Source organism: Rattus norvegicus, chromosome 19 (genome assembly GCF_036323735.1).
Source record: "Rattus norvegicus strain BN/NHsdMcwi chromosome 19, GRCr8, whole genome shotgun sequence".
NCBI lineage: Eukaryota > Metazoa > Chordata > Mammalia > Rodentia > Muridae > Rattus > Rattus norvegicus.
Window position 1 is genome coordinate 23,629,873 of NC_086037.1, and position 27,465 is coordinate 23,657,337.

The 27,465-nt window shown below is 43.4% G+C and overlaps 2 protein-coding genes across 2 annotated transcripts in view; both read right to left on the minus strand.

Annotated features, from left to right (window-relative positions):
• The window catches only part of LOC134483260 (disks large homolog 5-like), a 664,485-nt gene that overhangs the window by 74,627 nt on the left and 562,393 nt on the right, over nucleotides 1–27,465 (minus strand). The window lies entirely within an intron of this gene.
• LOC134483262 (uncharacterized) lies at nucleotides 5,100–10,161 on the minus strand. The gene is made up of 6 exons (XM_063278551.1): nucleotides 9,632–10,161; nucleotides 8,446–8,605; nucleotides 7,123–7,266; nucleotides 6,322–6,488; nucleotides 5,495–5,600; nucleotides 5,100–5,377 (listed from the first exon to the last, which is right to left on the minus strand). The coding sequence occupies exons 1-5, from the start codon at nucleotides 9,756–9,758 to the stop codon at nucleotides 5,536–5,538; spliced, it is 663 nt and encodes a 220-aa protein (XP_063134621.1). The 5' UTR covers nucleotides 9,759–10,161; the 3' UTR covers nucleotides 5,100–5,377; nucleotides 5,495–5,535.

Here is a 27,465-nt window from a genome sequence, read left to right on the forward strand (position 1 = left end):
CCTTGACAGTTTTCACTAGGGACTTCTGAGTGATTTTATGAAAATTTATAGTGAGTTCATGGATGAACATGCACAAACACAAACGCACACACACACTTTACTGACATGGTGCACATTCTTTCCACACAAAGAAAGTGAGTATTAATGAAAACACACCAATAAAGGAATCGATGGACAGGGTTGTGGGGAAGCTGGGGCTTAGAGTTATTAAAAGGCCCTGTGCCGGCTCTCCTTCTGTTGGAGGCTAAACTTCAAGTGCAATGGGGTTCTTTATTTTCTTTCTGTATAGCACACAGAGCTAGGGTGGAAACTAGGTTTTGAGCATATTTGGAAAGTACTAGAACACTGAATTAATTCCTAGGGCTGGAACCCTATTAATGTTCTACAGAATTACAGGGCAGGCTGGATGAAGACTCTCAGCTGACAATGTGGACATCTCAAGACAGGCACTGGACAATGGCTGACAGACTTGTATGAAGACTGGAAATGTTTTGCTATCTCAGAGGAAAAGAAGGCCCCTCCGACTACACTGTACACTAAGGACAGTTCATTCAGGTAAGGGATGACATGAACTATTGTCTCATGTCACAGATGTGAGCACAAAATATCCTAGGTATTGTATGCCAATGGTAGCATTAACAGAACAAATCACACAGTGTTGTGAAGATATAGAATATGACTATATGTAGCAAGAACCAGGCCTCTTCTAGTTTCTAAGATCATACCTGAGAACCTCAAATATAGTAATAATGTGATAATGTGGTATAAGTCTAGTTACAACTAGTTTCTATTGTGACACAGATGACTCTTTTTGTGTCATGGTCAGCTTATAATGAATGACTAGACCTAAGCATGAGAATAACCAAATACTACATTGCTTCTCTAGCTGCTGAGCTTTTAAAAGCCCTGGGGTGACAGCAAGCTTTTGTGGACATCTGGATTATTCCTTCTGTACTTTAACTCTCTAAGTCAACCCCACTCTGAGTAAGTCAGTTCCATTCCATAAGTTGGAAATCAGTCAACTGGAAAAAAAAATACTTTCTCAATACAAACACAGATTGGCCATGGAAAAAGGGCAGCTTGAACTGTCCCACCTAGGTCCTGGGCTTGCACAGGCCTGCTCTCCAAAAGAAACGTGTGTTCACAGCTGCAGGCTGCATTCACTATGGATGCTCTTGAGGTTCCTCCCTAAACTGCTTAGATTAAGATAATTTTGTTGCCATCTATCAAAAGAATTCATTATGCCAAACTGGCCTTTCTTCTGAACCTTCTGTTCTGTGGGCAGGGCAAAATCTCCAGCAACCCTCCCAGCAATGTGGGCTGCCAATCTGGGACTCAGAATTACACCAGTGCAAACCAAGAACAGGGCAACTGGAAGAGACCTCATTGGGTTGTAGGAACCTTCTGTTCTGAGTCACTTCTCAGAAGGGGCACTTTGCTGTAACTCCTCCATGAGACCCAACCAGTACTGGGGCTGGAGGATCCTTAGGTGTGGCAGCTCTGAGCTGGGAGGCCGAGCTGGCACACTGACATGAAGAAGCCTGTTTTCACAACTGATCTGGATCTGAGGAACAGGTGCTTTTAAAGAAGCATGTGAGAGGACCTCCTGCAGGAGAGCTCACTCTGCAGGAAAAGTCACACAGGACAGTGAAAAGTGGCTTCCCCACTTCCACAGGTCCTGTGACCCCAGGGAGGGCACCAGATGGTCCAAGAGTTTGAGAAAAGCCTGCATTTGCCTGAAAGACTTCCCTCAACCATAAGTCCCACCACTGTCCCAGACTCACACCTGAGGATCAGCAAAGCCTGGCACCTGCTGGGGTCCCCACAAACTGAACCCAGAATGGAGAACTTCAGGAAAGCACTTCGGGGGAGGGGGGAGACACAAGTCTCTGGGGCCAGGCCTGGGGTCTGTCCCTTAGGCTCTCCTCACCTCCATTAGCCTCCTAGTGCAGAGTGCTGCAAGCCGGGATCTCAAAAGTCTTGGGCTGAAGAAGTGGGAGAAGGTAGCAGCAGTGGCGGTGGGGTCGACAGGGGAGTCGAAGACGGAATGGTAGCAACGCAAGTAGCAGCGGTGAGGGCACAGGCGGGGGGGGGGTGGCAAAGGAGAGGACGGGTGTGGGGGGGTCGGGGCAGGGGCAGGGTAGGGGCGAGGACAGGCTGGGGGCGGGGGTTGGGACAGGTCTGAGTTGAGGGCGGTGGTGGGACTGGGAGGGGGGATGGGTCGGAGGCGTTGTCGAGTGCGGGTGTGAGGCAGGGGCGTGGGCAGGGGCAAGAGCAGGGGCGGGGGCAGGAGCAGGGGCAAGCAGAGCAAAACCCAGCCCTGTCAGCTGGCAAATACCCTCTGGGGCGGGACAGACTCGCCCTGCAGCTCTATTGATGGGGTGACAATGGAAGAAGCAACAGACTCAGGAATTCTAGGTAAAAAGAGAAACTCAGAGAAGGGGTTTGGCAATGTTCCTTCTCTTTCAAATCAGAGGAATAATTGAAGCACTATTGTTATTAGGTCGTCATTAAACGTCTGGTAGAAAGGCTGCATTAAAGCCTAGTGGCCCTCATATATATTTTTTAATTTTTGTAGTGGCATCGTTTAAATACTATCTATTTTCTTATGAGAATAATCTCATGAGTTAAATCCCACATTTGGATTTAACTTGGTATTTGTTATCTGTGTAGAAAAATTACCAATATCAAATAGATTTTTCACTTTTCTGTAGTAAAGGACTCTGAAGAAGCCCTAATGATTGTTGAATTCACTCACATGTCTATTGCTTCATCCCCCTTTTCATTTCTGATTTGATAATTTAGGTATTGACACTGTGGTGTGTACTTAGTTTCAGAAAGGGGTTGTTTCTCTTATGGATCTCCTCAAAAAACAGCTCTTGCTTCCTATGACTCTTTGTATTATCCTCTTCGTTTGTAATTGAATGATTTTAGTACTAAGTTTATTTCCTGCCATCAAATCATACCAGACTCTCTGTAGGATAAGGCTTTGCCTCATCTTGGTAACAGCAGCATGTGATAAATGAAGCTTTTGCTGCTCTCTCTAGTGGTGATGACGTCACAATCTCTGTGTAAACCATCCACAGCCTGTTTTTAGGCTGTATTATAGTAGACCACCATTTCAGTGTTACCTGCCAGGTGCCGTGGGACACTAGTAACACACGTCTGCATGCACCTCGACAGTTTTCATTACAGTCTTCTAAGTCATTTTATGAAAATTGATAGTGAGTTCATGGATGAACATACACAAACACCTGCACAGAAACACAAACAAACACAAACTCTCTCTCTCTCTCTCTCTCTCTCTCTCTCTCTCTCTCACACACACACACACACACACTTTACTGACATGGTACACAATCTTTGCACACCAAAAATAAAGTGAGCAGTAATGAAAATACACCAATAATGGAGTCGATGGAGGGAGTTATGCAGAAGCTGGGACTTAGAGTTACTTAAAGGCCCTATGCAGGCTCTCCTTTTGTTGGAGGAGAAATTGCAAGTGCAATGTGTTTCTTTATTTTCTTTCTCTAAAGCACACAGGCTATGGTGGAATGTAGGGCTTTGAGCATGTTTGGAAAGTACAATCACACTGAATTAAATCCTAGGGCTGGAACCCTATTAATCTTCTACAAAATTACAGAGCAGGCTGGATGAATACTCCCAGGAGACAATGTGGACATCTCAAGACAGGCACTGGACAATGGCTGAAGACTTGTCTGAAGACTGGAAATATTTTGAAAATTCAGAGAGAAAAAAAAGGCCCCTCTGACTACACCCTACTCTAAGGACAGTTTATGCAGGTTAGGATGGCATGAACTATTGTCTCATGTCACAGATGTCAGCACAAAGTATCCAAGGTGTTGTATGCCAATGGTAGCATCAACAGAACAAAGCACACAGTGTCATGAAGACATAAATTATGACTTTGTGTAGCAAGACCCAGGCCTCTTCCAGGTTCTTAGATAGTAACTGAGAACCTCAAATACGGTAGTGATGTAATAGTGTGGGGTGAATCTAGTTACAACTAGCTTCTATTGTGACACAGATGGCTCTTTTTGTGTCATGGTCAGCTTATAATGAAGGACTAGACCCAAGCATGAGAATAACCAAATACTACATTGCTTCTCTAGCTGCTGAGCTTTTAAAAGCCCTGCGGTGACAGCAAGCTTTTGTGGACATTCTGGATTATTCCTTCTGTACATTAACTCTCTGAGTCACCTCCACTCTCAGCAAGTTAGATCAATTCCATAAATTGGAAATCAGTCACCTGGAAAAAATACATTCTCAATATGATCCCAGATTGGCCATGGAAAAAGGGTAGCTTGAACTGTCCCACCTAGGTTCTGGGCCTGCACTGGCCTGCTCTCCAACAGAAACCTTGTTCACAGCTGCAGGCTGCATTCACTATGGGTGTCCTTGAGGTTCTTCCCTAAACTGCTTAGATTAAAATAATTTTCATGCTAACAATCAAAAAACTCATTATGCCAATCTGGCCAACAGGAAGCTAGTTTCTATTCTGTATTTTGTCAGATGTGCAGAATACATATGGTTATCATTGATAATACGTGAAAGATCTGCTCTAATATGGACACTAAGTGGTACTGGAGGATGATCCTGACCCACAATGAGGAGTGGGAACACCAGAGCCCTGTAGGGATGGCTGGCAAGCTAACACATTGAGCATGCACAGCTCAGTAAATTTCCTGTGAATACTCATCTCCTGAGATCTCTCTATTTAATTGGAGGTGATCCTGTCCACCTAATACAGTACATGATGTGGAAGGACAAAACACCTGCAGGAGCTGTGGTGATGACTCACAGGGTAGAGCATCTGCTGCTCTCTCAGAAGAACCACATGGACTCTAACAATTGGGTAAAGCATGTCAGTGATTACTTCATAAAGTGTGTGTCGGAGAAACAGCCACATTATCCACACAAAAGACACTGTCACACTGGGTACCCCTTGGTGACTTTGAATTCACTTATTAGCCCAGGATCCATGGAACATGCAGAGATCCATCTGTAGCTGTCCGTTCTAAGTCCACAGGAGGGGACAGAACCCTTGAGTTAGAATAATGGTCTTAAGAGTCAAGAGATAGAATTCAATTTTTATTCATAAGGAATTCATTTTTACAACAAAACAGGATTAAAACAAATAAATTAAAATATTTAAAAATATTTGAAAAGATAAAAACAGTAATAAGAACATATAAATATGAAACAACAAAAAGAAAATTTCAATTAAAATCATAACAAAAATATTTCTAAACATCACATTCTTAACGAACATTTGGAAGCACAGATGTATTGCTGTTTCTCCTCTTGCACACATAATGAAAGGAGGTCCCCCAAGTTGTCTCTCAAGTGCTGTTTTCTGAGAAGAAAGTAAGACCTCAATCAGTCAGTCTGGCTTAGTGTTATATAAATTTAGGGTCTCTAAGCAATGACAAATTAACTCTGAGGAAGAATACTCATCCAAAAAATTGGTTACCATTCAGGATGTTTGTCATCAGGGACTCCTGAGAAAGCAACTTATTCTTCAGGAAGCTCTCTTACTGGTGTGTGTCCAATTCCAGCTCTCTTGCACTTTCTGAGACCTGGGAGAGGAAGGCAGTTTTTCAGACACTGATTTGGTGGTGAAATGCAAGGCAGCTGTCGGAAGGCTGCCTTCTACCATCTCAGTTCTATTGGACAGTCAACATGGACCTTTTAACTGATATCATTGTTGCTAACTCTTTGGGAAGGGCAAAATCTCCAGAGAGCCTCAAAGTAATGTGGGCTGCCAATATGGGACCCAGACTTATACCAGTGCAAACCAAGAACAGGGCAATGGAAGGAACCTCATTGGGTTGCAGGAAGAAAGTAGATGTCCATATGTCACCAAGGTTAAAACCAATGACAAGTTCTAATTTGACATTTGCACTTTGTTCTTATCCCGCAAAGGTGCTTCCTACACAAGAAGTCACATGACCACAGAGTGTCATTTGTCAAAGAACCAAGAACTTGTTCAAAACTCTACAGAGCATCCAATCTATCACGTGGATATGCAATAATGAGGTATGTTATTAATCTGTCACCATTTCTAGACTGCAGCTTCAAAAAGAGCAGACAAATATACTTGCAAAATAATTCAGTTTCTGAAAAGTGGTTGGCTTCCCAGAATACTTGTGCATAGGCAGAGCAATGAACAATTCCATTACATGAGGTGGTTGGCTGGTTGTGAGTGTAAATTAGAAAGGTGGTAGGAGAGAGCAAAGATGTATCAAATTGGCAAACTTTAGCAGATATTTTTAAGCTAACACAGCTGCTCAACCCTACCAGATGATGCTGGGTCTGGACGTTGCTGGTCTTTATCTTTCTTGTTGAAGTCAACCAAATATTTCTGGTTCAGTGCACAATCAAGATGTACCTCCTTGCTCTCCTGCTTCAGTGGGAACAACTTCTTCCTACATGTGTTCTCCATCAGGAGCTGGCTGAGCAGGTTTCTGGAAATACAGTCTGCATAGTAAGACCATGCTGCCCCTTTCTCCCATTCCCACTCCCGAGTGCCACTAACTCCACCAGGACCCAGATACCCATGAAGACTTAATAGAATTCATTTCGATACATATAAGGCTGCTGCACAAACCACAAAGAGTAAATTCCGGGAAGAATAAATTATTTGTTTGGCCCGAGCACCAATTAGTGTCCACATCTCTCAAAAAGAACATGGATCTACAACTATCCATGAAAGCCCAATGCATGGGGGCAACATCAATTAGTAGTGGGCCAACACCCTCAAAGGAGGTCAGTAGAACCAAGAGAAGGTCATGCTAACCATGTGGTCCACACACTGAGTTTTGTAAAACCTGGTATGACACCATAGGTCCAGGTCAGCCTAATAACCTTCTGCTGACTTCAATCAGTGCTGTTCTATCTAGAGCCTTCTGAAGATGCCTAGACAATCCTGGGATGAGTAACAGTCTTTTATGGAACTGAAAACTGAGTCCTAATGACCCTGGCACACTGATGTGTAAACAGCACAAGAGATAGAACCAGAGCTGAAGACCGTCCAATCCAGAACAAAGAAAGTCAGAAATGGCCATTCCACAGGTGATAGCCTTTCTGACCAGGACTTACCTAGAGAAGGTAATCTCCTTCTGCAGCTTATGGTTGTTCTCATGGATTTCAGTGTTCTCCATCTCTAAGTTGTGCAGAATTGACATGACTGCCTCCTCCATTCTCTCCAGGTCTTCATAATATGGATTTGGCCTGAAGTGTGGCCTGGCCCCAAATGATAGAATCCAATGAACATCAGCATTTAGGAATATATGAACTCAGGGTGGGTCCTGTACTACACCAGTCCTGGAAGGACACCTTCTGAATTCTACATATTGGATCTTCTTCAGCTTCAGAAACGTGTTTTTCTGCGTCCAGGACACCAGAATCTCAGCATCCAGATGGAGGGTTCCCTGGCTCCCTTTGTTCAATCAAGAGGAAATCTGCAGTCAAGCCAGTTAAGCTATCGAGAGCCTAGGCCACACCTCTCCATGCTCCCCCACCCAACACAGCCAGAAACCGGTGATTTCTTTTCTCCTGTTTTGATAACAGACCTTATATCAACACAAAATTATAATCTGCACAAGGAATACAAATAAACAGACAATCGTGGCCACATAGGCAAAGAACTGTGCTGTTGACAGTGGGCTCCCAGAACAAAGCATTCACATCACCATGAAAGTGTTACAGGTAAATACTCAGGCCAAGACATAGACCCCTAGATTCCAAGTGTGGAGGGAAATATAAACATATAAAAGTTGTCCATATGCATTTGGATGTATGCACATACAGACTCGCAGACGGAAAAATACCCACAAAAAAAGAGAAATGTAAAAACAGAGTCAGAGAAAGAGAAAGAGAAATATGGAAACAGAGAGTACTGTGAAAACCAGGAGAAATGCATCCACCATTGCTGTCTCAGAGGGCAAGACACACAGACAATAACAAACAGGCCTGAGCCTGAGACCTTCTAGTCAAGCATTGAGATGAACAGTTTGGTACCAGGCCCCTCAGGCTGCTGCGTGGATCTTCCAGCACTCAGTCTCCTGCCTAGCAAGTACAGAGACTCACCGTAAACTCACTGCAATTACAATCTTGCAAAGCCACCATCTGTCAAGGGCTTTGCAAATGCACACTAGACACTCACTCTCCCTGACTTTATCCCCGAATTCTTCATTCAGACCACAAGATCTGCTTTTCAATAAATGGAAGCAGATGAGTCCATTTTCCATCTCGCTCCTCAGGAAGGGTCAAGGTTCTGAATCTCCTCTATATGGGAGGTGAGGTTTAGCACAGGGTGGTTAGGGAGGCACAGCTTTCTAGAACCCAAAACCTTAATAGGATAAGATGAAGGTGACCTTGCAGACCCAGGAATGAAACAAGAGCATTTGGAGCGATTCATACCTGTTCTTCATGGATCTCTTTGTCAGAAACCTCAGGCGATCTCTCAGGTCATTTCTCTCCTCGGTAATGAGCTGCAGCTCTTCAATCAGCCTCTCCTTTTCCGTCTTGGCCTGATTCTCGCTTAGTTCAGTGCCAGGGGATGATGTTTCTCTCCCAGCGTCTGTAGGTAGAAGAACACAAGTGAACCTGCATGGGGAGAATGCATAGAGTGTACATAGACCACAGTGAGGCCTAAACAGGAGAACAAGCCTGGAACCCAGTGTCACTGCTAGGCGATTGGTCTATGCTTAAGAGGCCTCCTCAGTGGATCTCAGTTCTCCCACTACTCTATAGAGACCAAGAGATGTAAGCAGCCAGGTGTTCCCTATGCCGGACATCACGTGCTCACATGTACCACGGAGATGGCTACTCCAGGATTATCATCAGCTGAACAGGGTACAGCTTGGTTTCCTCACCCCTGTGGTTTCAGAACTCAGATGATAAATTCACCATCCACAAGACTTGAGTGATTGGAGACACTCAGATGTCCTACCCTGATAGTCTAGGCCAACAACTTTGGATAAAAACACATTTCCATGGAGGACATGGTCAACAGACTTATCAGTTCCCCTATTTGAAATACCAAATGCCCGAGAAGTTCCAGTAGGTTACAGGCTGAATCTTGGTCCACATGTTCCAAACAGTTTTGGTATTTTAGAAACATGTTTGTAACACACAACCTCTAATATATAAAGCTAACGATGACCCTTCCAGTTAGAAGAAATCAGAGGAGGTCTAAGAACATAAGGTTATTGCCTGGAGCACAATTCTCCCCCTGTTCCTACTGTCAGATATCCACTGTATTTAAAGAAGCAATGATAGTGAAATACATTGCTGCCCTGTCTAAACTCAGAAAAGGTGGACCCTCCATGACTCCTGATGGTGTTATTATACAATGTAACATAACAAATGCACTGTAAAAGTAAAGACCAGAAGTTCACAGTATAATAGCATTGGCCTTACCATATCCTCCCAGTGGAGATGGGGAAACTAAAGGTCTGAAATCCTGACTTTCAGGAATTGTGATATTCATGGAAATTCAATTCCTTTTCAGATGCTCCAGTTGTTGTGGCCCATTGCTAGAAAGGTCAGCTTAAGCCTGCAGCCACCCTGGCAGGAAGCTCAAAATACACTGCCCAGAACTTACTCAACATTCCCCAGAAGTGCTGTCTTTGTCCATCATTACTTTGAGACGAAAGGCTAGACTCCTTCACTTTAGTCTCTCCAGAATCGACATTCCCCCTCCCAAAACGCTTGCGAAGACGGGAAAACATGTCTTAGCTTGTAACCGCCAGACTCTGACTGAGAGAAACTAGGGCACTGGTTGTCACTACAACACTGGTGACATCACAGAGGATGCCAGAACTCTCTAGGAGACAATAGAATGTCATAGAAGGGACAGCTGATGTCATGGGGAGCAGACTTTGCCTCCTGCTAATGTTCTCCCTGTACTGAGCATAAGCAGAGGTGCCCTTTCCAGGAGCCTTTCCTGGGGCAGAGCCACTGAGCATCTCCTGCTTCCAAAGCCAAATTTTCCTCAAGGCTTGAGTATAAAAAACCTTAGTAATCCCTATGCATCTAAATGAATGTTTCCTTCCATATCTTTCCCCAAAATGTCTCATCCTAACTCACATTGTCCTCATTCACCAATGTTAGCCATTAAAAATTCCTGAGATTTCATACCAGCTTGAATATGCAGTCAAAAGTTCTCCTGTCTCATTCTGTACAGGTGCTTTATATCACATCAAGAAATAGTCTGCATGGTAGGTTACAACATGGGTGTGTGTTAGGGGAACACTCATGAAGTCATGTGCTTAGCAATTGACAATTGCCAGAAAATTCCTTAGTTGAAAGAGTTGAAGTCTTTATGGTCCTAGGAACAGTGTGGAGACCAGTTGGCAGACAAAAGTGCAATATTGGAGCCACCAATGAAGGGAACCTCATGCTGCTTGTTGGGTTCTCATCTCTGCGCCAATGTTGCCAAAGGAGCACTGCTGACAGGCCTTCTATCAGAAGCTGAGCTTCTATCAGAAAAATAAAATAGTCAAGAGATATAGGGGGTGCAGATAAAGGTGTAGGACGAGGCTATACACATCACTACGGGGATAGAGCAAGGACCCAGCACTTGTGCTCTGGGTCATGGGCTTCCCCACAAACACAAAAGCATCTGTCACAGTAAAAAATGGATACTTTATTGAGTGCACACACTAACACTGATTGATCAGATCCATACCCCAGATTTTGGGGGCAGATCCATGGCCCCAAATGTCTTCCTCACAACTTATACAGCAAAAAATAAGAAAGAAAGAAAAAAGTCAAAACAAAAAGCTCAAGCTTCTCATATGAGGATTGAAGGAAGTGTGATCTGGTGGTCAGTTCTGATTAGGCCATTTTAGATAGAACAGTGCACAGTGATGCTTAATGTGATGGGTCCTATATACAGCTTTCTGCAATATTGGAATTTTAACAAGCCTCATCCAGAACATACAGAACAGGAAAGGATGTGATCACCATGTCCTTGCTCTCTATCAGGTTATTTTTCTGTGTCCGTGATTGTCAGCCATAGACAGCAACAATCTGAAATAGCTGGTAGACATGGAACAAAGTGGCTAAAACTATAGTTGTGGGTTACACACCTCAACTGTCAAAGGCTAATGCTGTTCTCACAGTCCCTGGAGGCCACTCTTGTAAGACTGTCTACTGGAAAGTAGAAGCAGGTTTATCTGAGCTCAAAGTGAACCTGGCCAGGTAGGAAGAGGGCAACATGGGATACTTGAGACCCTGTCTAAACCAGCACAGAAACCCACACTTCCTTCAAAGCATCATCTATGAATTCTTGATTATCTACCATTCTCTCCCTACCAGTCTTTCAGACTGGAATTGTAGAAAAGAACTGGAAATGATCTTCCTATTCTGAAGACCTTGATCTCTCTTTCCTTAGGTGTACATTAAGAACTCATGCAAATGGGTATGACCATCTGAACATCTTAGTATCATCTACTCAGTATATCTAGCCTAATACTGTGCCTATGGCAATCTCAAGCTTCCCTGAGTGTTGCTGACCCAGCAAGAAGTATGAAGTACTGAGGTCAAACCCCAGTGATCCTTTCAAGGGGTTAGAAGAAAGCCATGAGAGAAACTCCACTTCTTTGTCCTTAGATTAAATCAAGCTGATACAATGTGAACCTGGTGGGCTATTTAACCATGCATCTTTCTGCCAACCCCAGCTTTCTGAGTTCAGTCCATCTGAACCTGCATCCGGAGAATGTATAGAGTGTACATAGACCACAGTGAGGCCTAAACAGGACAACAAGCCTGGAATCCAGTGTCACTGCAAGGAGTTTGGTCTTCGCTTAAGAGACCTCCTCAGTGGGTCTCAGTTCTCCCTCTACTCTATAGAGACCCAGAGATGTAAGCAGCCAGGTGTTCCCTATGCCTTCTGACACACGCAATAAATGCAGTAAATTTTAATTTCTGTTCAATTGTTCAGTAACTTACTTACACTTGCATATTGCTGTGGAAGTGATGGGGTTTCCTGATCAGTATTGCATTTAACAATGCATAACCAATCATCCCTCCTAGAATGACTGTATATAGAGAAAGAAAATTTATTAGAATGGTTTATAGACTGTGGTACAGCTAATTCAACAAGGAATGGAAGGTCTAAAACGCAGTAGTTGCCCCTGTTGAAGCCAATCCCCCTAGCATAGCTGTAGCCATTTTGTTCCATGCCTGCCAGATAGTTCATATTCTTGCTGTAATATGTCTGCCTGTCATGGTTGTCTGAAAATAATTTAACTCAGAGCAGGGTCAGGAATGATCACGTAACTTGTGTATGTTTTTTTTATTGGTTATTTTGTTTATTTATATTTCAAATGTTAACCCCTTTCCAGTTTCCCCTACAATAACCCTGCATTCCACCCCCTTCCCCAGCCTCCTCGAGGGTGCTCCCCCACCCACCCATTCCCGAACCACTGGAAGGAAGTTCTTTATGTTGTGAGGTTTCTTAATCTTAAATTTCATAATTATAAGCTTCTTGTAGGACCAATAAAATTAAAGGTCAATATGAGGGCTGCAGAGATGGCTCCATGGTTAAGAGCACTGACTGCTCTTCCGGAGGTCCTGAGTTCAAATCCCAGCAACCACGTGGTGGCTCACAACCATCTGTAATGAGACCTGATGCCCTCTTCTTCTGTGTCTGCAGACAGCTACAGTATACTTATATATAAATAAATAAATCTTTAAACAGATAAAAAGTCAGTATGAACCTTTGTTGTCTAAAATGGCTTGAGTCAGGGCTGACAACCAGACAGCCCTTCCAGCACCTGCCTATGAGCTCACATTTTAGTCTTTATAAACTGACATAGAAAAATATCCAGGGTCCTAGCGTGACAAATTCTCAGCTACGTCTCTGATGATCAGTCTTAGGGTGGGCATTCAATAAACCATCCCTGTCTAAGTGAGGTCAGAGTTTGTGTGGTTTATGGGGCAACTCCAGGACCTCAACGGTTTTGTCCATAAGGCTGGATATTTCAGCTGGTCTTCAGTACATGCAGGAATCCTGAAGAAGAAGGAAAATTAATAAAGCAAACTTCCTTTTTCCATGTCCTTGATATGAGCCAGCAGAAGGTGTGGTCCAAACAAAAACCAACGGATTGGGTAAAGATCTTTACCAATCCTACAACAGATAGAGGGCTTATATCCAAAATATACAAAGAACTCAAGAAGTTAGACCTCAGGGAGACAAATAACACTATTTAAAAAATGGGGCTAAGAGCTAAACAAAGAATTCACAGCTGAGGAATGCCGAATGGCTGAGAAACACCGAAAGAAATGCTCAACATCTTTAGTCACAAGGGAAATGCAAATCAAAACAACCCTGAGATTTCACCTCACACCAGTCAGAATGGCTAAGATCAAAAACTCAGGTGACAGCAGATCCTGGCAAGGATGTAGAGAAAGAGGAAAACTCCTCCATTGTTGGTGGGATTGCAGACTGGTACAACCATTCTAGAAATCAGTCTGGAGATTCCTCAGAAAATTGGACATTGAACTACCTGAGGTTCCAGCTATACCTCTCTTGGGCATATACCCAAAAGATGCCCCACATATAACAAAGACACATGCTCCACTATGTTCATAGCACCCTTATTTATAATAGCCAGAAGCTGGAAAGAACCCAGATGCCCTTCAAAAGAGGAATGGATACAGAAAATGTGGTACATCTACACAATGGAATATTACTCAGCTATCAAAAACAATGACGTTATGAAATTCATAGGCAAATGGATGGAACTGGAAAATATCATCCTGAGTGAGCTAACCCAATCACAGAAAAACACACATGGTATGCACTCATTGATAAGTGGATATTAGCCCAAATGCTCGAATTGCCCTAGATGCACAGAACACATGAAACTCAAGAAGGATGACCAAAATGCAGATGCTTCACTCCTTCTTTAAAAGGGGAACAAGAATACCCTTGGCAGGGAATAGGGAGGCAAAGTTTAGAACAGAGGCAGAAGGAACACCCATTCACAGCCTGCCCCACATGTGGCCCATACCTATACAGATATTAGATAGGATGGATGAAGCAAAGAAGTGCAAGCCGACAGGAACTGGATGTAGATCTCTCCTGAGAGACACAGCCAGAATACGGCAAATACGTAGCTGAATGCCATCATTAAACCACTGAACTGAGAACGGGGCCTCCGTTGAAGTAATCAGAGAAAGGACTGGAAGAGCTTGAAGGGGGTTAAGACCCCATATGAACAACAATTCCAACCAACCAGAGCTTCCAGGGACTAAGCCACTACCCAAAGACTATACGTGGACTGGCCCTGGACTCCAACTGCATACGTAGCAATGCATAGCCTAGTAAGATCACCAGCAGAAGGGGAAACCCTTGGTCCTGCCAAGACTGAACCCCCAGTGAACATGATTGTTGGGGGGAGGGCGCTAATGGGGGAAGGATGGGGAGGGGAACACACAAATAGAAGGGGAGGGGAAAGGGTTGAGGGATGTTGGCCTGGAAATCGGGAAGGGGATTAACAATCGAAATGTAAATAAGAAATACTCAAGTTAATAAAGATGAAAAAAATAAAAAGAAAAAAGAAGGTGTGGTCCAGATTAGAGGTGGGCCTTTCCATCTCAAAAGATCTGAATTAAAGATTTATCTTCTGATCTCCAAGATTTGGATTACAAGTAGGTCTTCTTGCTTCAGAAAATTTAATTAAGAAAAAAAATCCAATGGTGCTTATGCCTTTAGCCTCAGCATCCAGGAGGTAGAGGCAGGTGGATCTCTGAGTTCAAGGCCAGCCTGGTCTACAAAATGAATTCCAGGACAGCCAGAGCTACACAGGGAAACCCTGTCTCAAAAAAAACAAAGAAGAGGAGGAGGACCAAGAGGAGGGGGTTGAAGAGAGGAAAATAGAAAGAAGGAAGGAGAGAGAGAGAGAGAGAGAGAGAGAGAGAGAGAGAGAGAGAGAGAGAGAGAGAGATCCCCCTCACAGGGCGTCAAGCCATTTGGCATTAGTTAATTCCAGGTACACTCAAGTTGACAACCAAGAACAGCAATCCCATTACCCGTGGTTGTGATCTCACCCTGGTAGGCTCCTGAGTAGGAGGCTGAAGCAGGAGAATTGCCATAACTCTGATGCCAGCATGAACTACACACGTGTTCCAAGCCAAGCCAATCTCAACTACAGTTTGAGATTCTGTCTGAAAAATATGAAAGAGAAAGAAAACATAATTTCCTAGAGCAGTGTTTCTCAACCTTCCTATGGCCTCAACCCTTTAGAACAGTTCCTCATGCTGTGGTGACCCCAACTACAAAATTATTTTTTCGCTACTTCACAACTGTAAATTTGCTACTGTAATGAATCTTTATTGTAGTGTAAACTATCAGATAGGAGACCCTGTGTGGGTCACGACCCCCAGGCTGAGGGCCTTTGCCCTAGAGGCGGTCTTGGCCTAGTTTATATAGTTCATATTACAATGGCCTCTCTCAGCGTTTGAAGGTCAAGTATATTCACTTGTAACATCAAAACATAAAAATTCAGTTGAGCTGCTGGCTGGTACGGTCTGACATCCCCCAGAATACCTTTGCCATTTTGTTCCATGTCTGCCAGCCATTTCATATTGTTGCTGGAACACGCCTGGCGTCACTGAGGAGGAGAAGGGAGTTGGCTCAAGGACATGCTGACCACACACCTTGTTTTGTTCTGAATGTTCTGTATGCCGTTTGCTAATCTTGAGAAATTTGCACCTTAAGGAGTGGTTCCCTGAAGTGGACACAGGTGATAGGCTAAGGCAGATGTGTGAAGGAATGTTTCACTGAGGCAGACGCAGGTAAAAGGATGTTCTGCTAAAGCACGCATGTGAAAAGACACGTGATGAAGGGTTCTGCACTAAGGACACACATGCATTGGTCTGCCTTGCATTCTGTAGTTGAGCTGCATTTGTTGGGACTTCATAGAACCACAGCAAAAACCCTTCTGGTGGGCTGCTGTGGTTTCTCGCTGTTTCCTTGGCCTCGGGCTGATGGGCAGAGTGATGTCAGCTGAGACAGACACATGTGCTGACGCACAACACAGGCTGAGGCCAGACCCATGGAGGACACGGGATATTGAGAGGGAGTTTGGATGGAGTTATGCTTGCGTAGCTTGTTGGTCTGGGGTCTCTGCTGATCTCTGCTCGCCTGAGAGCTGCTCTTACTGACTGTGTAGCATCTTGGCTTCTCTTTGTTCCACTTGTACAGCCCTCAGGACCAGGCTCTCCTCTCCCTTAACCATGGCTGCTGTCCTCTTCCTCTCTCCTCTCCATCACACATGTTCTTCCTTTATTCTCTGGCAGCTTCTTCCTCCTTCTTCCCTCCTCATGATCCTCTCTAGCAAAGCCCTCAAAGCTCACCTCCCCCATCTCTCTGCTGTGCAGCTGTTGGCTGTTGGCTTCTGTATAATCACAGTTAACTGGGAGCAGGGTCAGTTATTTGGGGTTAACCGGTCTTGAGTTCTACAAATTAGCATTAAAATACAAGCAGAATTAGGCCAATCCACCACATCAATTTCTTTTGCTTTGTTTTGTTTTAATTTTTCTTTTACCCTTTACTTTATTTTATTTTCGGCTATTTTTTAATCATTTGTTATTTCATTTATGTATATTTCAAACGTTGTCCCACTTTCCACACTCCCCTCATCATATCTTACATCCCATTTCTGCTCAGCTTTGCCTATGTGACAGTGCTCCCCCACCCACACATATCCATTCCCACCTCACACCTCTAGGACCTCCTTTCGGTGGGCAACAGGCCTTAGGGTAGTTAATGGCCTCCCACCACATGATGCCACTTAAGTCAGTCCTCTTCTACACAGTTACCTAGAACCATAGAGCCATCCTTGCATATACTTTGGCTGGCAGTTTGGTCCCTAGGAGCTGCGGGACTGGTGACAGAGGATCTGGTTAGATATTAAAGACAAATGGTTGCTGCTTTCTCCTCTTTTTCTGGTTATAGGTGAAATCATGTTTGTTCGCTTCCCTTTTTTGAAATTATTGAGTTGATTAATTTCTTGGTTTTTCTTGTGTATAGTTTAGCTCATTTTCTTGGGGTTTTCCTCGTATTTTCCTCTGTTGTGCTCTCTTAAAGAAAAATATTGTTTAAATTTGGTTTTGTTGTGAAATATCTTGGTTTCTCCATTTATGGTGATTGAGAATTATGCTGGGTATAGGAGCCTGGGTCTGCATTCCATCTGCCCAAATTTTTCTGGCTTTTGGAGTCTCTGTTGAGAATTCTGGTGTAATTCAGATAGGTCTGAATTATTTATTACTGGTTATTTATACCTTACCCCTTTTAAAGTTCTTTCTTTGATCTGCGTATTTAGTGTTTTAATTATTATGTGAATGGCAGAGTTTTTTCTGGTACAATTCATTTAGCCTTCTGTAGGTCTCTTGTACAGTTATGGCATTTTCTTCCTTACCTTATGGAAGTTTTCTGCTATGATTTGTTGAAGATGTTTACTGGACCTATGAACTGGAAATCTTAATTCGGTTCTATATTTATTATCCTTAGATTTGGACTTTTAATTGTGTCCTGAAATTCATGGATGTTTTGGATTCAATAAACCATACATGTTTATCTGAGATGGGTGTTTTGTGCTTTGTTGGTGACCTCCTTGATTCCAACTCTTCCATTTAGTAGAACGTTGGATAATGAGACATGGTCAGGAATGGTGACTTCTTGACATAAACTATATGAAAATAGGTAGGTTAATTTATGTGTGTTAAGTATCAGTAGTCTCCTGGGTGGTTTTGGTTCCCAGTTGGCCATGTGCAACCGTTTCAAAAGCCCAGGTTTGATGTTCCTTGGGTTTCCTATGATGATGCACTCAGATATGACAAATATCAACAGAATCCTCATCAAAGAACTTAATTTATATAATAGACCGAAAATTACTAATTATGTTACAAAATATTTGATCACACTGTGATCTCCAAGAATGTATTATTTACTGATAAACTATTGTGTGGTATAGCATCGCCATGGCACAGGCATTTAACACAAGGGTTGTTTGTTTGATGTAAACATGGACTTTACTTTGGTAAGGCTAACCTACCACACACCTTTATTGCAAAGCTAAAACTGCATTTAGGTTCAGAGCAGATCAAGGCACAACTTGAAAGGAAATGAAGATGACTAAACCAATGGAAAATCTTTGAGTTGAAGGATTTTTAGAAAGTGTGCAGAGGGAAGAAGAATGCTCTTCTGGGAGGTCAGTGAATTAGGAAGGACAGTTGGGAGTTGACTTCTGTATCTGGCTCCTGAAACTTCATTGGTAAAAATTAATGTCTGGAATTTTGTGTTGTAAAACAACACATTGGCTCTGCAGCTTTTGGCAAGGGCCATGGACAGAGAGATCACAGCAGCTGGGGACAATCTGAAAGGAAATCAGGTTTTCTTAAGTCACCTGAGAAGTCCTCAAGGAGAGAGGAATGAATGGGTAGCACCATAATAGAAGGCCTTAGGATCTCGTACTGTGCTACTCTAGATGCCTTGAAAATAGAAGCAGAGAATGAAAAACTAAATGACTTCACAGGAATTAGCTCAATTCTCACTATGATCATTTCATGTTGGTAATTTATACTTGATTCTTTTTTTAAAAAAAATTAAAAAAGAGTCTTCTGTTTTAATGTGAGGCTGTCTTAGAATCACAAAATGCTTACACCTGTATGGCGCCTGGCATCTAACACTATCGGGCTAGAGATTCTACTTTTAAATGCATCACCATCGACAGCTTCCATTTAACCAGCAGGGGTCCATGCCAGGCAGACACTGAGCAGGTTGTATGTTCTGTTAATCTCCACAACAACCCAATTCAGCAGAAACACGTCCATTTTACAGGTGAAGAAACCACAGCTCAAAGCAAATGAGTATCAGGGTCCCCTCAGTCTCACTGACTGTCACTCAGACCCACATCCTTCTCTGTAAAGGGAAGCCATGGGCCTGATGTGGCTGTGCAAGCTGACTCTGCTGAGATGATCAATGCTATTCTTGAACCTGGAAGAATTTAAGACAAGGTGACCCACAGACTCCTGGGATAGATTCTATCTCTGGGTTCTAGGGTGGGACACAGTATCACTTGCATGGGTCTCTACTCATCTGAGGAGTCTGTTCCCATCTGTCAGCTTCTATGGCAGTGGTTCAAATCCCTCCTAATGATGTAACCCTTTAATACAGATCTTCATGCTGTGGTGACCCCCATCACAAAATTATTTCATTGCTACTTCATAACTAATATTGCTACTCTTTTATGTCATAGCATGCTAAGTATCTGATATGCAATGTATCTGACATACACTCTCCTAGAAGGGGTCACAACACACAGGTTGAGCAACATTACTCAATAAACTTTTTCTTTTTCTTTTTTAAAGAGAGGCCTTCGTCTCAGAAGGACCTGGAGCAGTTATAAGAGCAGAGATGCCCTGTGGTAGTGACAAGTTTTAGCAGGCTCAAGGCTGCTTGCCTTAATGACAACAGATATTCCTGGCTAAAGGCACCACCACAAATCACTCTCCCCAGGATATTTCTTACCTCAGTTTTCCTCCATTACAATGTCTATCTCCTTGGACGTGTCTGTCCAGGCAGCCAGTCCCTGTAGTGTCTGATACAGACAGAATGCTAAGGGCAAGAATGCTTTCCCTCTGTTGGCACAGTCACTTCTACAGTAGTAAGTTCAAATCCTGGAGTGTAAATATGTGTCTCACATAGTGTGTGAGACTTGAAATGTCATCCGTTTGAGTTGACAAAAACCAACTCTCACTTCAGATTTACATCTGACCAACAATTATTTTCACGAGAACACAGAAGCTCGCCAGACCTACAGAGTCAGATCCCCTCCCTGCCTGGGATGATCCCACCCAGGTTAGACTTCAGCTTCACTTATCAGCTGTTATCAGAAAAGTGTTATCTTGAGATTCTGCAAGCCACAGTCTGGACAAAAGTTGTTAAATGGCTAATATGGGAGTTTTCTCCAGTTTAAAATCATTCTGGTCTCTTCTCTCCCCTGGACTGCCCTCTGTTCTCTCAGGTCTGTTGGTCCTGGAAAGACCTGGGATCACCTCAAGGCCTGGGTTGTGGAGGAAGACCTTTTGTTGTGGAAATGAGCATGGATCAAGGATGTAGCCCCACTCTGGACAATTAAGCTCCAGAAAATCTTCCCCAATCACAGACCTGGGTCATGTGGGAGCCAACACTGTTTAAAAGGGACAGCTGGTTGCTTTCTCCTGGAAGAAGCACTTGGGGGTTGACTGTCACTTCTGAACCTTCTGTTCTAAGTCACTTCTCAGAAGGGGCACTTTGCTCTGACTTCTCCATGGGACTCACACAGCACTGGGGCCAGAGGATCCTCTGGTGTTGCAGCTCTGAGCTGGGAGGGGTAGCTCTCACCCTGACTTGAAGAAGCCTGTTTTCACAGCTGATCTAGATCTGAGGAACAGGTGCTTTTAAAGAAGCATGTGAAAGCATCTCCTGCAGGAGGGCTCACTATGCAGGGAAAGTCACACAGGACAGCGAAAAGTGGCTTCCCAACTTCTACTGGGCAAGAACCAGGGAGGGTATTGGATGGATGATCAGAGAGTTTGAGAAAGGCCTGCATCTCTCTGAATGTCCTCCCTCAATCATAAGTCCCCCCACTGCCCCAGGTGCACACCTGAGGCTCAGCAAAGCCTGCCACCTGCTGGGGTCCCTCAAACTAAGCAGTGAGTGTAGAACTGTGCAAAACACATCTGGGGATGGGGAGACACAAGTGTCAGCTGGGCCTGTCCTCACTGCCTTTAGACTCCAATGGCAGGGCAGGTGCAGGGAATGGCTACTCCAGATCTCAAATGTCTTGGGCTGAAGAAGTAGGAGATGTCAGGGTCAGGGTCAGGGTCAGGGTCAGGTGCCAGGGCCAGGGCTGGGGACAGGTCAGGGTCAGGGTCAGTGTCAGGCAGAGTCAGGCAGAACAAATTCAAGCCCCTGCCAGCAGGCTGATAGGCTATGGGCATGAAGAAGTGCTGTGGTAGAGAGTGCCCTTGTTCTCTCTGGTGGGGCAAGTAACCAAGGTGGGATGGGAAAAGTTGGGGAACTCACAGACCCTTGTCCTCCAGCCTCAACTGCCAGTGCTTGGCTAGCAAGAAGCCAAAGAGACTCCAGGGATCTCCTGATTTCCGGATATCATTTTCCTCACGGGTATCCAGGTTGAAGGCTGTGCTCAGCCTTGCCACAAGGCCACTGGACAAGTAGAGCAAGCACAACTGGCCTAAGACCTCCATGGACACATGTTGGGACCCAGGTCAAGTGGCCACAGAGGGGCACCAGGCAGCCTGGCTCCAGCCCCTAGCCCATGGGCACCCAGGCCACAGCAGTTCTGCTAGTCCCTCCTGCCATGAGCGACACCACCTGGCAGGCTTGCACTCTCTGTCAGGAGCTTTCCCACAAACACAGCTAGCAGCCACTTAATGACCCTCTTTATTCTTGTTAACCATAATGGCTAGTTATGAAGTCTCATTGGGAAAGTGTATTGATAAGATGAAAGCCTTAGAAGAAAACTAGAAAGACTTATAAAAATAAGTAAGATGCTGGAGGATGATCCTGACCCACAATGAGCAGTGGGAACACCAGAGCCCTGTAGGGATGCCTGACAACCTAACACATTGAGCACGCACAGCTCAGTAAGTTCCCTGTGAATACACATCTCCTGAGATCTCTCTATTTAATTGGAGGTGATCCTGTCCACCTAACATAGCACCTCATGTGGAATAACAAAAGCCACCTGTAGGAGCTGTGGTGATGACTCACAGGTTACAGCATCTGCTGCTCTCTCAGAAGAACCACATGGACCCTAACAATCATCTACAACGGGGAATCGGATTCCTTCTTTTGGACTATGAGGGAAATTCACCCAGGACAGGCCACAGACATATAGTAGACAAAAAGACCCACTGACATAAATGATAAAACTAAGTCTAATCTACATCAATAAAAACACAGCATACTTCTGGTCGAGGACAAGAGCACCTATCAAAACCTATTTCCCAACAAGACTTTGAAGGTCAGTATCTCTGGGGTTAATATTGATGCTGTATTGCAAGAAAAGCTGAAGCACATGGTTCTCCATTAGGATGACTTCTGTATTCCATTGTGAATGTTGTCAATTTTCTGCGGCAATTTTTCTGTATATTACAATATGTGGTGCATAGGGTCAATAATTGCTGGGGACAACATAGATGACAGGGACTCCCAGCAGCAGGCCAGGATGGAGACATCTCAGCAGCCCACAGCAGCTCTTTGTAAAGACTGGTTATTCCCATTTCTCCTAACCTTAGCCCTGGACAATGGCTGTATAGACTTCATTTCTGCGTGGCTGCCTTTCAGATGGCCTTGGTGTGCACAATTATTCTATTATATCTGACTTTCCTACTTCCTTCTCCTTCTGCTCTGGTGAATTCTGTGAAACTAGATGTTGCTTGATGTTATGATTCTTAAACAATTGGAAATTGAGACATAGGAGCACAGCACAGCACAGCCCCGATGGCCCAGGTGCATGCTATGTGTTCTTGTTTTGGAAACAATGTAATAACTGCACAATAGATTCCAGATTAATGCTTGACTTGCAAAGAAACTTTAAAGTAATTATTAAAAATGAATTAGAGTCAGCATTGGGACCCTAAGAAAGGAAAAAGTTATTGCATTAGGAATTAAGTTTTATATAACATTTGAGAGTGGTTCCTGCATAGAAAAGTATAGAATATATAAAATTATATACTAGTCAAAATACGGGGACTCGTACAAGAGTCTTTGTGTGCAAGGAAGAGAAAGCTAGCGGAACCACTGAGTTAAGGGTTAACTTGATACTTTCTGGTCACCGCCTGGCATCTTTGCTTATGTCATTTATCATTAGAGCTTCCCAGGAAAATGAAAGTAGCTGACTTCGGAGCTTTGAGCTCTGAAGTATAATAAGTTAAAAGTTAAAGTTTAAATAATAATAAGTTTACAATTATTATTATTTTGGCCACAGGCCTGGGAATAGGGGAAGCTTGAAACTTTGGGCAACAATTGTAATTCTTAGTTCTTTGTGGGATGTGGTTATTCTTTTGAATTTGATTTGGCAATGATTATACAATGTCTTTTTTCTACCTACTTTTGGATTATTAATAAAAGACTGAAGGAAGAGAAAGGCTGGAGAGCATGAGAAGAGAGAATGTGAGGTGTGTATGAAGATTGTGTGTGTGAGTGAAAGGAGAGTGCATGTGGTGTGTGTGAGATATGTGTGAGGTGTGTATGAAGAGTGTGTGTGAGAATGAAAGGGTAATAGAACAAAGGTGTACATGAGTGTTGGAATTCGAAAAAAGAAAACCACAATAGAAAAAGCAGAGTGGAAGTCCCACACCCGCGGATCCCGGTCCGCAGCAGATCTCTGCTCCCAAACCCCGTGGGAGAGAGACCTCACCACCTGATCAGGTGGGCACTCCTGAGGCTGCAGAGCGGAGGAGACCACCAACACTGCCCACCCCTGCCCACATCCCTGGCCCAAGAGGCAACTGTATAAGGCCTCCAGGTTCCCGTAGGGGAGGGCCCAGGAGCGGCAGGACCCCTGCGCCTGAGACACCGCCGGAACCTGAAGGAAACAGACCGGATAAACAGTTCTCTGCACCCAAATCCCGTGGGAGGGAGAGCTAAACCTTCAGAGAGGCAGACACGCCTGGGAAACCAGAGGAGACTGCACTCTGTGCACATCCAGACGCCAGAGGAAAACACCAAACGTCATCTGGAACCCTGACGCACGGAGGCTCCCAGAAAGAGCGGCGCAGATCTTCCCGGTTGCTGCCGCCGCGGAGAGGACTTGGGCAGTGGCCCACGGGCGGGCTTGGGCCTTGGAACCACAGGTGGGACCAACTTTTCCCCTGCAGGAGACCTGCCTGGTGAACTCAAGACACAGGCCCACAGGAACAGCTGAAGACCTGTAGAGAGGAAAAACTACACGCCCGAAAGCAGAACACTCTGTCCCCATATCTGGCTGAAAGAAAACAGGAAAACAGGTCTACAGCACTCCTGACACACAGGCTTATAGGACAGTCTAGCCACAGTCAGAAATAGCAGAAGAAAGTAACACTAGAGATAATCTGATGGCGAGAGGCAAGCGCAGGAACCCAAGCAACAGAAACCAAGACTACATGGCATCATCGGAGCCCAATTCTCCCACCAAAGCAAACACGGAATATCCAAACACACCAGAAAAGCAAGATCTAGTTTCAAAATCATATTTGATCATGATGCTGGAGGACTTCAAGAAAGACATGAAGAACTCCCTTAGAGAACAAGTAGAAGCCTACAGAGAGGAATCGCAAAAATCCCTGAAAGAATTCCAGGAAAACACAATCAAACAGTTGAAGGAATTAAAAATGGAAATAGAAGCAATCAAGAAAGAACACATGGAAACAACCCTGGACATAGAAAATCAAAAGAAAAGACAAGGAGCTGTAGATACAAGCTTCACCAACAGAATACAAGAGATGGAAGAGAGAATCTCGGGAGCAGAAGATTCCATAGAAATCATTGACTCAACTGTCAAAGATAATGTAAAGCAGAAAAAGCTACTGGTCCAAAACATACAGGAAATCCAGGACTCAATGAGAAGATCAAACCTAAGGATCATAGGTATAGAAGAGAGTGAAGACTCCCAGCTCAAAGGACCAGTAAATATCTTCAACAAAATCATAGAAGAAAACTTCCCTAACCTAAAAAAAGAGATACCCATAGGCATACAAGAAGCCTACAGAACTCCAAATAGATTGGACCAGAAAAGAAACACCTCCCGTCACATAATAGTCAAAACACCAAACGCACAAAATAAAGAAAGAATATTAAAAGCAGTAAGGGAAAAAGGTCAAGTAACATATAAAGGCAGACCTATCAGAATCACACCAGACTTTTCGCCAGAAACTATGAAGGCCAGAAGATCCTGGACAGATGTCATACAGACCCTAAGAGAACACAAATGCCAGCCCAGGTTACTGTATCCTGCAAAACTCTCAATTAACATAGATGGAGAAACCAAGATATTCCATGACAAAACCAAATTTACACAATATCTTTCTACAAATCCAGCACTACAAAGGATAATAAAGGGTAAAGCCCAACATAAGGAGGCAAGCTATACCCTAGAAGAAGCAAGAAACTAATCGTCTTGGCAACAAAACAAACAGAAGAAAAGCACACAAACATAACCTCACATCCAAATATGAATATAACAGGAAGCAATAATCACTATTCCTTAATATCTCTCAACATCAATGGCCTCAACTCCCCAATAAAAAGACATAGATTAACAAACTGGATACGCAATGAGGACCCTGCATTCTGCTGCCTACAAGAAACACACCTCAGAGACAAAGACAGACACTACCTCAGAGTGAAAGGCTGGAAAACAACTTTCCAAGCAAATGGTCAGAAGAAGCAAGCTGGAGTAGCCATTCTAATATCAAATAAAATCAATTTTCAATTAAAAGTCATCAAAAAAGATAAGGAAGGACACTTCATATTCATCAAAGGAAAAATACATGAAGATGAACTCTCAATCCTCATCTTCGGTTGGTTTATATACAAGTGTGCAATTTCTAGGCTTGAAAGTAAAAGGATGCTATCTGGTGCTGGATAGAGGAGCCTTATTTTTTATTATGGCAGCTTGCTATTTTTGTAACATGGTGATTTGGTTGAACACAATAAAGTACAGTAGTAACTGATCTCCCCTTCTTCCTGGATGAGTGAGGAGATGATTAAATGTTGATGTCAGCATCCTTGAGCATATTCAGATGAGCTTCTGCTTCTGTTGAAAAGGATGCTGTGTTTGATTGTGGTCCAAAGCTTTGAAGCACTACTTGGCATCTCCTTCCTTGGAGGTCTCAGTGTTTAAACATAACAGATTTGATAGCTTGTTGGTAAGGTGAGGTCCAGCTTGTCTCCACTAGGTCATCTTCATGTGAATCCGGTGGTTATACGGATTTGTTCTAGGGATATTTCATTTTTTTAATAACGGTTTTAGCTGACATTCATGGAGAGAATGAATCCTTAGAACTGTGCCACTAGTGAAAGGAAATCCTGTCTAGAGTATGTTTCTTTACAAAGCTGTGTCACACCATCCTTTGGGCCCTCTGCTGGAAAAGTAGAATCAAGTCTCAAATAATGCCTTTTAAATTGTATCCTCTAGTATTATAGATGTAGGACAGTACTGTATCATACCTCTGTGGATGTAAAATAGCTTGTACCTGCTTTATGATACATAGTAGTGACCGTGCTTTATCAGAGCTGTTTTTAATGATGTTGCTCAGAATGTTTTCTTTCCAGATGATGATTGAGAAGCTAATTTAAAAAAAAATGGTGCCAGGTACCAAAAGAGTAACAGAACTGTGCTGTTTTCTCGGGTTTTGTTTTTTTACTTTTTTTTTTTTAATGGAGTGTGCTGGATGTCTCTACAGTTTTGTTCAGATGACTGCAGAACCTGGAAAAGCTGTTGCTGCTGTTGATGCATAACACACTGCTATTATTGGTCTTTTTATATAAATATAAATATATATATACAGATATATAATTTGAATTTTTTGAAACTTTAGCTGTGCTGTCAACTTTGGAAAAAAGTATCCCCGTTTACTGTGTTGAGTTGGCACTGTACAGAAATTAACAGCCATATTGGTCTAGAAATGTTGAACTTAAGTTTTTTCCATTTGTACAGGGGTAACACACTGTATTAAATATGTAAGGTCTTATCTACGTGGGTTTGATTACAAAAACTAATAAAGTATTCTCTAAATTAAAAAAAAAGAAAAAAAGAAAAAGCAGAGTGCACAAGAGAATGCAGTCTGTGCAGCCCCAAGCTGCTAGAGAGAGAGAGAGAGAGAGAGAGAGAGAGAGAGAGAGAGAGATCAAGCCTTGAAATTGCCTGTCAGTTTGTACCCAAAGAGTAGTCTGTATATTTATTATGCACCTTCCAGATATCCCTGCCTTCAGTTGAGAACCCGGATCCTGTGTCAAGGCTAGACCCCGGCAGTAAGTTGCGCCCAACTTGTGGGACTCAGAATTGGAAGAATTGTGTAAGCCCCAAACCCCTTTCCTGATGTTTTCGATCTGGAAAGGACCATATGTAGGAGCCACGGTCCCCTCAGCCAAAGAAGAGTGCTGAGAAAGAATAGGTATGAAGTGATAGTGTGATAGTTTTATAGTTTTATTATGGGCAAACTGAATCCAGTGAGAGATCTATGTATGAAAAGATTCTTCATAAGGTATTGCTTAAAAAGAGAATTCACTTTGAAAAACAGTAGCTCTCTGATTGTCTCCTCTTCATTTGTTCTGTGAGCTTTTGGTTACCTGATAAAAGGACCTTGGATGAGGCAGCATGGGAAAGCATAGGAAAGGATATAAAAACCTGGATTCTGGAACATAAGGATGAGGAA

Bases quoted from the DNA above. Each gene is read 5' to 3' on its own strand.
- LOC134483262 (XM_063278551.1), bottom strand. From the start codon at position 9,758: ATGTTTTCCCGTCTTCGCAAGCGTTTTGGGAGGGGGAATGTCGATTCT. The intron at 8,606-9,631 runs GTAAGTTCTGGG...TTCTACCTACAG, and splicing joins GCACTTCTGGGGAATGTTGA to ACGCTGGGAGAGAAACATCA. The intron at 5,601-6,321 runs GTAGGGTTGAGC...TTCCTCTCCCAG, and splicing joins TCCAGACCCAGCATCATCTG to GTCTCAGAAAGTGCAAGAGA.